At 40.9% G+C, this 13,924-nt stretch overlaps 1 protein-coding gene across 1 annotated transcript; it reads left to right on the top strand.

The window, feature by feature from the left end:
* The first annotated feature begins 3,329 nt into the window (after positions 1 to 3,329).
* Positions 3,330 to 8,180, top strand: LOC119724096 (sulfotransferase 1A1-like). Its single transcript, XM_038195002.1, has 5 exons — positions 3,330 to 3,551; positions 4,647 to 4,773; positions 5,220 to 5,317; positions 6,127 to 6,379; positions 7,111 to 8,180. The coding sequence occupies exons 1-5, from the start codon at positions 3,342 to 3,344 to the stop codon at positions 7,218 to 7,220; spliced, it is 798 nt and encodes a 265-aa protein (XP_038050930.1). The 5' UTR covers positions 3,330 to 3,341; the 3' UTR covers positions 7,221 to 8,180.
* The last annotated feature ends 5,744 nt before the right edge of the window (positions 8,181 to 13,924 follow it).

Raw genomic sequence — 13,924 nt, 5'->3', positions numbered from 1 at the left:
AGTATTAGGTCTACAGACTTCAAACTTGTTGGACATTGTAGCCTGACTAACTAGCTCTCCAACATGTTAAAAAAAATTAGGAATTTTTAATAACAAGATACCGTCAAGACGAGATATAGCAAGTAAACACATCACGGAGTGAATCCCGCTGACAGCCTACTCTACGGCAATTTACACACAGAAACAAACTCGGGCAAAATGTTCTTGCTTATGTCCCATTTTCTCCACGAGTATCAGGTCTACAGACTTCAAACTTGTTGGACATTGTAGCCTGACTAACTAGCTCTCCATACATGTCAAAAAAATTAGGAATTTTTCATAACAAGATACCATCAAGACGAGATATAGCAAGTAAACACACCACGGAGTGAAGCCCGCTGACAGCCTACTCTATGGCAATTTACGCACAGAAACAAACTTAGGCAAAATTTTCTTGCTTATGTCACATTTTCTCCACGAGTATTGGCTCTACGGACTTCAAACTTGTTGGACGTAGTAGCCAGACTAACTAGCTCTATATACATGTCAAAAAACATAGGAATTGTTCATAACAAGATACCGTAAAGACGAGATATAGCAAGTAAACACACCACGGAGTAAAGCCCGCTGACAGCCTACTCTATGGCAATTTACACCCAGAAACAAACTTGGGCAAAATATTCTTGCTTATGTCCCATTTTCTCCACGAGTATTGGGTCTACCGAGTTCAAACTTGTTGGATGTTGTAGCCTGAGTAACTAGCTCTCCATATATGTCCCAAAATTAGGAATTTTTCATAACAAGATACCCTCAAGACGAGATATAGCAAGTAAACACACCACACAGTGAAGCCCGCTGACAGCCTACTCTATGGAAATTTACACACAGAAACAAACTTGGGCAAAATATTCTTGCTTATGTCCCTTTTTCTCCACGAGTATTGGGTATACGGACTTTTAACTTGTTGGACGTTTTAGCCTGACTAACTAGCTCTCCATACATGTCAAAAAAATTAGGAATTTTTCATAACAAGATACCGTCAAGACGAGATATAGCAAGTAAACACACCTCGGAGCAAAGCCCGCTGACAGCCTACTCTATGGCAATTTACACACAGAAACCAACTCGGCCAAAATATTCTTGCTTATGTGCCTTATTCTTCACGAGTATTAGGTCTACAGACTTCAAAGTTGTTCGACGTTGTAGCCAGACTAACTAGCTATCCATACATGTCACACAAATTAGGAATTTTTCATAACAAGATACCCTCAAGAGTAAGACGAGATATAGCAAGTAAACACACCGCGAAGTGAAGCTTGCTGACAGCCAACTCTATGGCAATTTACACACAGAAACAAACTCGGGCACAATATTCTTGCTTATGTCCCATTTTCTCCACGAGTATTGGGTCTACAGACTTCAAACTTGTTGGACGTTGTAGCCTGACTAACTAGCTCTCCATACAAGTCAAAAAAATTAGGAATTTTTCATAACAAGATACCCTCAAGACGAGATAATTTATATCAAGTAAACACACCACGGAGTAAAGCCCGCTGACAGCCTACTCTATGGCAATTTACACAGATAACAAACTTGGGCAAATATTTTTGCTTATGTCCCTTTTTCTCCACGAGTATTGGGTCAACAGACTTCAAACTTGTGGGACGTTGTAGCCAGAGTAACTAGCTCTCCAAACATGTCAAAAAAAATAGGAATTGTTATAACAAGATACCCTCAAGACGAGATATAGCAAGTTAACACACCACGGAGTAAAGCCCGCTGACAGCCTACTCTATGGCAATTTACACACAGAAACCAACTCGGCCAAAATATTCTTGCTTATGTGCCTTATTCATCACGAGTATTGGGTCTACAGACTTCAAAGTTGTTCGACGTTGTAGCCAGACTAACTAGCTATCCATACATGTCACACAAATTAGGGATTTTTCATAACAAGATACCCTCAAGAGTAAGACGAGATATAGCAAGTAAACACACCGCGAAGTGAAGCTTGCTGACAGCCAACTCTATGGCAATTTACACACAGAAACAAACTCGGGCACAATATTCTTGCTTATGTCCCATTTTCTCCACGAGTATTGGGTCAACAGACTTCAAACTTGTGGGACGTTGTAGCCAGAGTAACTAGCTCTCCAAACATGTCAAAAAATTAGGAATTGTTATAACAAGATACCCTCAAGACGAGATATAGCAAGTAAACACACCACGGAGTAAAGCCCGCTGACAGCCTACTCTATGGCAATTTACACAGAGAAACAAACTTGGGCAAAATTGTCTTGCTGATGTCCCTTTTTCTCCACGAGTATTGGGTCTACAGACTTCAAACTTGTGGGACGTTGTAGCCAGTCTAACTAGCTATCCATACTTGGTAAAAAAAAATAGGAATTGTTATAACAAGATACCGTCAAGACGAGATATAGCAAGTAAACACACCACGGAGTGAAGCCCGCTGTCAGCCTACTCTATGGCAATTTACACACAGAACAAACTTGGGCAAAATATTCTTGCTTATGTCCTTTTTTTCTCCACGAGTATTGGGTCTACGGACTTCAAACTCAATGGACGTTGTAGCCTGACTAACTAGCTCTCCATACATGTCAAAAATATCAGGAATAGTTTCATAACAAGATACCGTCAAGACGAGATTTAGCAAGTAAACCACCACGGATTGAAGCCCGCTGACAGCCTATAATAATGGTGCCCTGTCACTGGTCATTTTTTTTGGCATTTAAATTTACTGATTATGGAAGTACGTGTACTAAGGTTCCAGACCAGTAAACAGGCTGCCATAGACCTTTGGGGTAATTACGCGCACTTGCCCAGAACGAATAGAAAAATACCCACAACTCTTCAGGGTGTTTGAGACACACATCAAATTAAAGCCTATTTCATCTTTCATTTTCCGTTCAATTTTTTGGTGGTTAACCAATTACTTTTGGGAGAAGATAATCACCCCTCATTGCAGTCCTGAAACGGCCGTTTTGAAAATGGATGCATACGCTCCATTGCAAAATCTGAGAGCCATTTTACATCCAAATAATTTTATCCAAATATCACAGAAATACGAGCTCGCAGTCATTTGCACAGCTTCCACCCTTCTTTTGTTTTTTACAAATCCCTCACACCAAATTATCTAGCAACTGAAAATTTAAGGGCATGCAAATCGTGATTTGGCTCGCGTATGCAATTCTGGGTCTATTTATCTGCACCCTAAGTATCAACTAATCATAGAGGAACAAAGACCCAGCGCAGATGTGACGTCATAAATGGGTCTTTTCATTTCGCAATATGGCTCATGTTTAATTGCTGCGATTTTGTTGTATTCAGGTACGCATTGGGCGATGGAGGTAGTGAATCTCATCCTCGTGGACGGTCACGAAGATAAAATCAACCGGGCCCAGCAGTCCTACCCTGTGGAGTTCCACATACAACGACCGAACGCTCCCCCACCACAATATAAGACGATGACGGAGTGGAAGGCACCGCGGGTCATCATGACGCATCTGACGGAGGAGCTCATGCCGAGCCAGATTTACCAAGGAAAGGGCAAGGTAATAACACCGACAAACAAATTGTTAGTTTGCAATTCAACCGATCGATCAGGCTGGCATTAGCTGGCGTATAGCGGTACTTTTCCTCCCACCTCTAAAACTGTAATTTCTTCTCATTGTCTTCTCTCTACATGTTTCTTCAGGCTATTGCGCTACAGTGCCTAGGTCACTTTTGAGGAATACTTGGTGTCATTACCAAAAAGAAATAAAATAAAAAAATTCATCAATCAATAAGGCCCACCCACTGCGCATGAGGGTAAACAAGTGCCCCTCCCCCAGCATGATTGCATGTTCAAGACGTGCGCGCGTCATAATGTGATGGTACGCCGGTAGCGGTGTATAATATCTGCAGCACACATCGTCAAGGGATCATGATTATTCAGCTAGTCCGATGTTTATTCATAAGAAAAAAATCAATGATGTCACGCCCTAGCTATCACTTAGTCATGCAGGTACATTAAAACATTTCAAAGAACGGCTTTCGTCGAGCTGCCACAGTGGCCTAGTAAATAGTGCAACGAACTTTCGATCGCAAGATCTGTGGTTCGAACCCATGTCCATTTTCATCAAATATTTTTGTTGGTTGGGATAAGTTTAATTGAAGTGAAATCACTACGAGAACCTTACCCGAAGTGTTTTCTATCCACACAGCGTGATACATATTTATGTTAGGGTGCGTGATGTGATTGGTTAAAATACGATGTATGCTGCACAAAATATACGGATGATCATCACGATCGTCTGAGCATAATCCGTTGCTCTGCGGAGCTCGCAAGTTCCGTAACAACGTCCGAATGTGAGCATGCCTTCAGAAATGTCGACGTCATTGGTTCAAGAGAAAGATTACTAGCTTGGCGGAAGCATGTTACCTAGCCCTGTAAAAACATCGTGCAATATTCACAAAATTCCGTGCGACCCATGCGCACGGAATGCTGTGATCTACCCACAATGCTTTGCGACGCTGGTATTTCCTTCACAAGTTTGCATGAAAAGGGATTAGCGGTTACCGACAAACGGTCTTGGATCGGTCGGGGAGCAGTCGGTAAATTCCTGTAGCAATTCAAATATTTATTGCATTTTCTCCCGCAATCATAGGTTGTGTATGTCATCAGAAATCCCAAGGATACCACTGTGTCGAATTGGAAGTTTATCGGACCGATGAACTTCGACCCCAAATATGAGAAATGGGACGACTTCGTCAGAGAGTCCTTCTCCGAAGACAGTAAGTTTGTTGAGCTTTGTTTTAAGCAGACAAAATATTAAAATATCAAAATGGACAAAATACGTGGATCCAATACAAATGTGTTTTTCTGACATAATATGTCAATGTATCTCCAAAAAAAAGGAATATTACGTGGATACAAAACTAATTTCATGAGCTGAAAAAAATATTGACGAAATCAAGAAAAAGGACAAAATTGTGCGATCCATGCTTAATCCCAACCGAACTGAAGAACAATTCCTACAAGTTTTGTAAAGAGAAGTACACATTCCTTTTAAATATGTGTTAAAAAAGTGGCTTAGGATTGCCAGCGAAAAATGTCGAACTCAATATAATTATGCTCACCCTTTATAATACGGAAAACAATTACTGCCGCGAAAATGTAAAAAACGAGAACACCCACAGATTGGTAATTTTCTCAAACTTCTTTTTGTTTTAAATTCAAGTGGTGTTTGGGTCGTGGTTTACTCACGTGTTGAACTTCTGGAAGAAGCATCGTCACGACAAGAACTTCTTGTTCCTGAAATATGAGGACATGAAAAGAGTAAGTCGTGATTCCAGTTTCGTTTCTCTTCTTTCCTTTCAAAAAAATGTTTCTTCAAAATGAGCAATCCATTAGCAGAACAAACCCACTGAGCCTGTACGCAACAACATGTGTGCATTTCCAATGCCCCATTTGCTTGTTGCTAGTAGCGCGCGTCGGATGCGCGTGCACGCGCGCGTGTCGGTGTTTCGTGCACGCGCGCTTGTCGGTGTTTCGTGCACGCATGTCGGACCTCAATCACGGCTGTGATTGGTCTTAATTCCACTGGGCAGGGCTTCATGGATCGGTGTACTGTGCATATAGGCTACTTTCACACATGATTCCTGTTTAGGAATCGTCAGTCTAATGACGATGGGCAATGCATATAATAATGTACTGTATATCCGAAACGTTGAGTTTTCCTGATTCATTTCAGGACCTTACAAACTCAGTAAGGAGATTTCGTCTGACATTTCTCAACCAGAAACTCATTGGAAAAAAAAAAAACTTTACACTACATTTGTCTTTCAAAACGTTTTTTCTTATTCATTTTTTACTCTATGCGAAAAAGGAACAAACTTAAGGACTGAATGACTAAATCCCTTGATTATCTTCGGTAGACTTTCTTTCGAGTTATTATTTTAACGAGACACGGCACCCTCATTGGGTTGTGCAAATTCGTATTAAAATTGGAGGATTCAGGACTGTTATGGCTTGCAAAAATGTGCAAATCAGGAAGTGGTATTTGAAAAAAATATAAATTTATATATTGGGTTGCTGCAACTAACAGACATGCAAACAATGAAATTATTTTTTTGTTGGAAAAAAAGGACCTCAAGGGAGCCGCCATACAGATTTCCGATTTCCTTGGGAAAAATCTCTCGGATGAAGCAATCGAACGGGTGGTCGAGTTTAGCAGCTTGAAAAGCATGAAGGCCCGCTTCAATCAAGCTAAGGAAGCCAAAGATACTAAAGAAGAGGCACCACAATCTACACCAGCCGACAAAGCGAGTGCGCCCTCTGGCGACGGGGCAAAGGCAGCTACCAGTAGGAAGATTGGGGCGCCCTCGATTATCCGGAAAGGTGAGTTTCTTTCCGGTGTTTTCGGGAAGGGGAATGAGAAGCAAACTTGGGAAATTATTAATAAAAGGGGTGTTGTTGCGTTTTTGGTATGGATTGTGGGTTCGAGTCAAGGAGGTTATGTTTTCATCGGATTTGGTTAGCCTGTTGGTTGGTTGGTTGGTTTGTCTGTTAACAAGAAAACTCAAAGTTGGAAGTAAGCCGGGATTTGGGTCTGGATCCAGGATATTTTTCTTTAAGGATTCTTCACCCAATATTTAAAAAAATCGACCCGATTTCGAACAGGAAAGGTTGCCACTCTGAGTACGTGTGTGGGTAACGCAGCGTGCAGTCAATGAGCGCATAGCGCAAACACCATTGAAACCAAAAGGTCAATGGACTCGACCATTTGATACTTTGGGGGAGTGGAGAATGTGCAATAAAATATGGAATATGCCAGTTCTTCTCTTGGGTGTACTGACAATATGGCGGGGAGATTGTTCAGCCATCGCGGAGCTTTGCGCTGCCTAAGTGCTTTCTAGCCACTAATAGCTTCACCCACCAAGGAGTAAATTGTGAGAGCAGAGGCGGTTACTGTGTTTGAATTTATGTGTCAAGACACCAGCAAACATTAAGTTTGATCTGAAGTAGTCCTATAAATCGGTTCTATACAGTTTTGTTGTTTCACATTTTGTGACAATGTTCATGTTTCAAGCTGTCCTGTACTTCGTTTCTTGTATTCTCTGACATCTTAGGAATTGTTGGCGACTGGAAGACAATGTTCACCGTTGCACAGAACGAGCAAGTAGACGCTCTCTACCGAGAGAAAATGGCAGGGTCTGGATTGACGATACAATTTGAATAAAATAGGAAGACAGGGAGAGGCCCGATAGGCTTTTTGCACTTCTGGCTTTTCTCTTATTTGCATATTGTTCCTCGAGGGCTTACTTATATTTTTATATATAATGAAAAGCGTTGTCTTGAGGAGTTTACTTAGTTTTTAAGCGGGTTTAACTCGTTTATTATAATTTTGATTAATGATTGATCAACCACAAGTAAAGCTTTATACTGGTGAACTAAGGAAATCCTTTCACACTTTGTGACTAGAGACTGGTGCCTTGTGTTTTGTTTGTTTTTTGATGGACTTATGACTATAATCCGTGACTTGTGACTCCTTGCGATGACGTATGACGACTTGCGATGACTCCTCGTGTTAAATAAGGAGAACAGTTGTGATCACAACTCTTCCCCTTGTGTTAAACAAGGAGAAGAGTTGTGATCACAAGTCATCGCAAGTCGTCATAAGTCATCGCAAGTCGTCATAAGTCTTAGCAAGTAGTCGTAAGTCATCATCGTAAGCCTGTTTAAGCGAGTGAGCTAGGCTTTCCGTCAATTGGTAATGATCAGCGTTTTATTTTCTGCCGGCAAGATTTTATAATGGTAAAATATTAGGGTAATTCTGTGCATTGCAATTTTTACTTTGTACGAAAGGCATTTGAAAACGACAATTTGTTTTTGATTTTTTTGTAGCATCTAGTTTTACATTCAGGAGATTGTTTCAAGTACGCAAGTCTTGAAAAACTGTAGTTGTAGAAACGTCATAATACCAAGGTTTACACAGTGCCTGTCTATTCTGGTGTTGACGTGTGCATGATGAATAAATCTTGGTGAGTTTTTGATCATAAAGTAATCCTTCATTTTCTATTATCACTGTGACTATTATTACAATGACACTCTTTGCCAACGCAAAAACAATTTTATAAAATGTCAAATTCGATTATGCTTGTTTATAAATAAAATAATCAAGGACGTACATCTTAAGTGAGTTTATTTTGTTGAGAGCCTATCATTATCATGAATCAAATTCACTGTATCATTTTAATTATGAAACGTGAAGTACTTTAACCCGCACAGCTGAAAATATGGCAATGCAACATGGTTAAAAAGTCAAGGTCGTGACGGTTGCCTAGTTATTTTACTTGATACTCAATAATTGTACTTTAGAAAGGCGTCGTCGTGGAGATGTTACATGGTTCTTCAGACCGTCTCGTTTAAGTTTCTATAACTAGCGTTTCGAATTCTCGTAAGAGATTGAATTGCGCCATTATCGCAAACGGTTTGAACTGCTTTGTGCTCTTATCTGGGCCGGCCAATCGTCTGAAGGGTAATTTTCCTAAATCAAGTTCATAAAATTAACCCCGGTCAAAATGGTTTGTGTTTGCACGGCTCGTTCAATTCACATTCGGTTCCTGTTGACAGGACATCGCCAGTTTGCCGAGCACTTCAGAAGCCAAATGCTGCGGTCTATAGTTATGCGCTGTAGTCAAGATACGGGGTTTTTGAACAAACAGACTCGATAAAGGATGGCAATATTTTGATGGCGAGGTGACCCTTAAAGTCATTATGATCGACAGCTTTGGCAAAATATAGTGTACAACTACCAAACATCACAACCGGAGTTAATAAGAGAAGATGTCGTACATTGAAGTCAGTTTACCATGAACCCTTTTTCACACACTTTTCCCAAAAGAGAGCATTTTTAAATACTATGGCACCTTTTTTATAACGAAGTTTTAGTACATGAGGCATACATTTACGATGTGTGCCGATAAGATTTTAAACATGGATACGAGCACGTTGCAGGATGGATATAAGTAACCAAGATCCGTTACCGAACTTTGGAGGGATATCTTAAGTTGTCCAACTTCTAACCATCAATCGTTGCCATGGATGTCGGAAACAAGACACGAAGGAGGAAAATCTCCTTCGAGACCAGTCGCACGGTTTTCACAGAGAAGGCCAACAAGGTGGAATCTCATCGGCTCGAGAAGCAACTCGCGACAATGGAGGCCGCGGCCCACAAGAACATGGTGCACCTGTTCCGTCGGAGGCTGAGCACCCAAGAGATGCTGGCGTGCCTCCAGCGGCAGGAAGGGGACAGCTGCCTGGCGGACCGGGAGAACCGACCGCGGCGGCCCGCTAAAAGTTCCACCGGTGACCGTGAAAACAGCACCGACGAAAACACCGACAAAATCACGGTACGGGGAAGATCTAGATCCATGGGTAGTGCGGACAACAGGGTGGAGCGCCATGATGCATGCATGACATTTGTTACCTCTCTAGGAGTTGAGGGACTAGATGATATGAAATCAAGCGATGATGTCTTTGAAGACTGCCTGCAAAATTTGAAGATCACCCCGGCGAAGCCGAGTGACGCCGACCCTGATGTACCCACCAAAACCCCCCAGATTTCAAAACGTGCTTCTCTACCAGCGCGTCCAAAATCAGCTCCTTTGCGATGGAGGCATCGCATAGAGAAGACCACGATAAGCCCACCTGACTCCACCATTTCGAGCAACGAGAGCTCTTCTGTCGACGTTCACAAGAATGAAACAGCTTCACAAAAGGATAAGACCAAAACCTCTCCCTTACTTCCCGTCAATATTTCTCAATACCAAGAGCCATCGGTGCGAGTCCCGCGCGGAACGAGACGACCGGTTCGACCCATCGAAGTACCGAAACCATCTCAGGAAGATACTGAGAATGCACCAGGGAGTCCTCGCAGTGAAATACCTCAAGCAGATCATGAGACAAAAGAGGATTCTCCAAGACAGCCATACAAGCCCCGGCTTTTGACCCGCGCGGAGAAGCTTGGAATGAAGCCAGTCCTCTTACTCAGTCCGGGAGTCCCTCAACAGAGACGCCAGCGGTCCAGTAGTACCGTCACCGGCCGGCCTCCTGCCGATGCGATCGGGCCTTGCTCCGCGTCCACCCCGGACAAACTCCTTCGACCCAACTCTGTGGTCCCGCGCGTGAGGAAGATCTCAGCGATGAGCCACGCAGAGTTTATGAACGATGCCATAAGGTCCAAAGCCTACGGCATAAGCGATCTTGACTCGCCTTCAAGCGGTGAGGAGGTTTCAGTGCTGCTGCCGTTGCGGCCCCACACTGCGGGTGGGGCACGAAAGTTGCACCGAGCTCTCGCCATCACGGATCAAAAACTGGATGTGAGAATGCAGGCTTTCTTGAAGCGACCGCTACCAGGAGAAACAAAACACAACTAGGTCATGTGCGAAGTGTTCTGAACACAGCCACAAGTTAAGCGATTCTGATGCCGTATCGACCTGGATTCAAAAGTCTCACTTTATGCCATTATTTATAAATCACGATTACTCAGTGACTCAATCAGTCAGTCAGGCAGTTAGTCTAAGAGTCAGTCAGTCAGAGACTCAGGACGGAAAGCTGGCCCTTTGGGTCAGGCAAAAAACCTTGATAACAATACCCATTTGGAGGGATAATGTCACACCCTAAAATAAGAAACTTTCAATTAAAGTGATTTTTTTTTCGAGCATTATCTTTTCAATGAGACATCGAATGCTAACTTTGGTCTATGACAAACGACCGATTGAGTCATACTCAGATTATGAATTAATAGGATTAATAGAGGCCTGCGACTATAAATAATTTATAAAAATTTCAAAATTTATCAAAACAGACTGTTTTTATTCACGAGTTGGCCATATCGAATTAAGGTAAACTCTTCATTTATTGAACTCGTGAGTAGAAATAAAAGCATTGAAATAAACAGTTTCAAATTAAAACCAGTCTGCTGTGGTGAATAATTAAAATTTGGTGATAAAACATATAATACTTTAAGCCACATTTTAAAAAAAGGAAAGAAAGTGAGGCTTGAAATGCACTCCAATCATAAAACAGTCTGGTACCGTCCCATTCAACAGTATACAATTTATAAAATGGATTCGGGGAACACGATCCAAAATGGCTTCCTCTTCAATAAGGTCTATACATGTAATTGTATTTCAGTATTCGAGTGTGTTTCATACTTGATAGTAAACGGTAGTGTGAAGTAGGCTGGGTTTTTTTTCAAAAACAAAAATATAATAATTATCTCCCTTTTGGTCGGAGATTAATATGTTTTCCCCATAAAATCATATATTGCATGCCTTTGATTTCTATGGAATGTTGTAGAAAGGTGCATTATAATGCATTATAATGAAGGAAATTATAGAACCATCGAATACATTGTACTGTTGTTTTTTGGTTTTTTTACCACGAATTCAATTCCTTCCGTATATCTTTGTTAGTTTATTTGTGCATGAAAATGAGTCTATGACCAACCACTACAATGAGCTATTCGCGCAGTACGCGCGACGTGCGCGCCAGTCTCAATACAAGGTATGTTGTATAGGGACATACCACAATATAGAAAGAGTGTTTTTTTGTGTGAAAAATATGAAGTAAAATTGATAAACAAAATCGTTGGAAATGTATAATTTTTTACTTATTTTGACTTTTGGACCGAAACTTTTTGATATTTTCACCAGCTCGGGTAAATACCAGCATCCAGACTCCAAACGGTCTTGAACATAGTGTTTAAAACCGGCCAAGCACGCATTTATTCCCTTATTAACATTTCAAGGAGATGACGTGAGCAAAGAAAAGTGAAAAGAGAACTTTTCAATTGAATCAATGAGCTACTGTTTAAAAGCTCCATGCTTTAATTGAAACCAGAACAAGTGTCTCATTACTGCCGAAAAATTAAGGAAGTGAATATTTGCACATAATTATGTGTAATTTAATGGCCCTTTTTGTTGTATAATTGCGCATGAGAATAATAGACCTACTGGAGTAATCAAGCGCAAACAGCCGATCAATTATTTCTTGTTGTCTCGGGAATTATCTTAACGACCCTGGCAATTACCCGTTACTGGCGCGCATGGCCATAAACTAACAACGACTGTAAATGGGTTCAACCTTGGCCTTGGACGTGCCAATGGCAAACCGACGAAGTGAGTCTGAAAGACATAAAAGCGTCTTGCATTTATCCAAAAATTAACCTTCGGAATTATTATCAAAAAGATTTCTTGGATTGAAGATAGGTACTGGTTCTAAACACCCAGTGTAACTCATCCGTCTGGCTTGCTGTCATTTAGAAGAAATTAAGAAATGTAGGTGATTTCCAACGATCAGTCTATTATTGACTGATGCTTTTGGAAATATAGAGTGTGATTGACGCCGAAAAATCCTGTTTCGTGATCGAAAGGTTGTGCATGTTTTGTTCACTGTTTTTTCCCCCAGAAAACTGTAATATCTACTGAGCTGATACTTCTACAGCTTAGGTTTTGAACGTTCTACTGTGGATTTTGAGTGGTGTTATTATTGGAAACGAACAAAAAATGCATGAAAAGAAAATTATCCTTTAGGTGTTTTAAGTGACGTTTCACCTTTTGATTTATAAGCATGTAAACATAGCACAATCGAAAGACAACTTGTATTTTAAAAAAAGAAACATGGCGGTGCGTCATTCTTAATTGTGTTCCGCTGTCGCTCTTACCTGTATTTTCATTTGGTTTTCTTTTCTCTGCATGTTGTCCAAGCGATCTCGGCAACTTTCCCACTTACTATATTCTGCAGGATCGAAACCCCATGCCCTGCATAATCTTCATGGTTTAATCTGCAAAACATCAGGTTAGAAATGGAGACCGATTGGTTTTGAAATGACTCAATTACACCGTCTTGATATGCCAATTTAATGAAATCAAATGCATCAAATAAATATATTGCCCATTAGAGCTGGCAGTTAAATACTTATTGTAACTTGATGGTCTGCGTGGGAAAAAATGATGCGCTTCGCCGCATGAAACAACCCTACCAAAAAAAAAATTAAAAAAATCTTGGAGCATATACAAAGATACATAACAGTTGAGTGGAGTGACCTTTTTTTTTACAAAGTGCATTGTGTAATAATGACCTTTTACGTTCGGCTGACTATTAGTAACCCTTGCAAGTCAATTATTTACAGTGATTACAATGCATCTGATGTGTCTATTCCTATGACCATGACCCCTGGTATTTGAAAAGTCTGCTTATTAAAGGTGCTGTCTTGTCTTGCCTTTGTTTCGATGGAAACACAGGGGCTGTCTTGCCTGTTTTACGACAAGACGAAGGATCCAGAACTCATATTTCATCAAACATAGCTTTCCAAGTTGGGACTGCCAACACAGTACACACATATTTTCAACAAATGACAATGATTTTTGATACTCTCCCTATTTGTGTCAGTTTTGATTACATAGAAATTTGTTCACTTGTTGTAGGTCACGTTTTGAGTAAAGACAGATTCTTACTTCGAAAATTTCCCTTCAAGATGGCTGCCTTCTAGGCCTACATGGTCCATATGTAGTCCTGAATTTCGAGCAATGAGGGCGCTGTACTAACACGCCATTTTGTGTGTAGTGAATCCGAGGTCATTGACGCAGTTTACACTTTTGTATAATTCAAATATTATATTTTTTGGTCTTTAATTTTAATATTAAATTAAAGGTACTAAAAGGACTTTAATGAACGGAATTTTGCTAGTGTTTGCACCTACAAAATGGCGCCCACATTGCCCCCCCCCCCAAAAAAAAATGGCCAATTGCACTGCACCTACGTGGCAGAGACACACATTAGACGTTTTTGTTGCGGAACACTTTCCAACGTTCTCTAAACTTAAGGACCTTATGCGTGACGGCAATCTTAGAGGGCAACAATTGATATTTGAATTAA

This window comes from Patiria miniata, unplaced genomic scaffold, assembly GCF_015706575.1.
Source record: "Patiria miniata isolate m_02_andy unplaced genomic scaffold, ASM1570657v1 HiC_scaffold_18, whole genome shotgun sequence".
Classification (NCBI taxonomy): domain Eukaryota; kingdom Metazoa; phylum Echinodermata; class Asteroidea; order Valvatida; family Asterinidae; genus Patiria; species Patiria miniata.
The sequence above is the reverse complement of the archived record's forward strand: the minus strand, read 5'-3'. Positions and strand labels throughout refer to the sequence as shown.

Excerpts from the sequence above, each read along its gene's own strand:
- LOC119724096 (XM_038195002.1), top strand. The coding sequence starts at position 3,342 with ATGGAGGTAGTGAATCTCATCCTCGTGGACGGTCACGAAGATAAAATC. Across the intron at positions 3,552-4,646 it reads TTTACCAAGGAAAGGGCAAG|GTTGTGTATGTCATCAGAAA; the intron begins GTAATAACACCG and ends CCGCAATCATAG. Across the intron at positions 5,318-6,126 it reads AATATGAGGACATGAAAAGA|GACCTCAAGGGAGCCGCCAT; the intron begins GTAAGTCGTGAT and ends TTGGAAAAAAAG.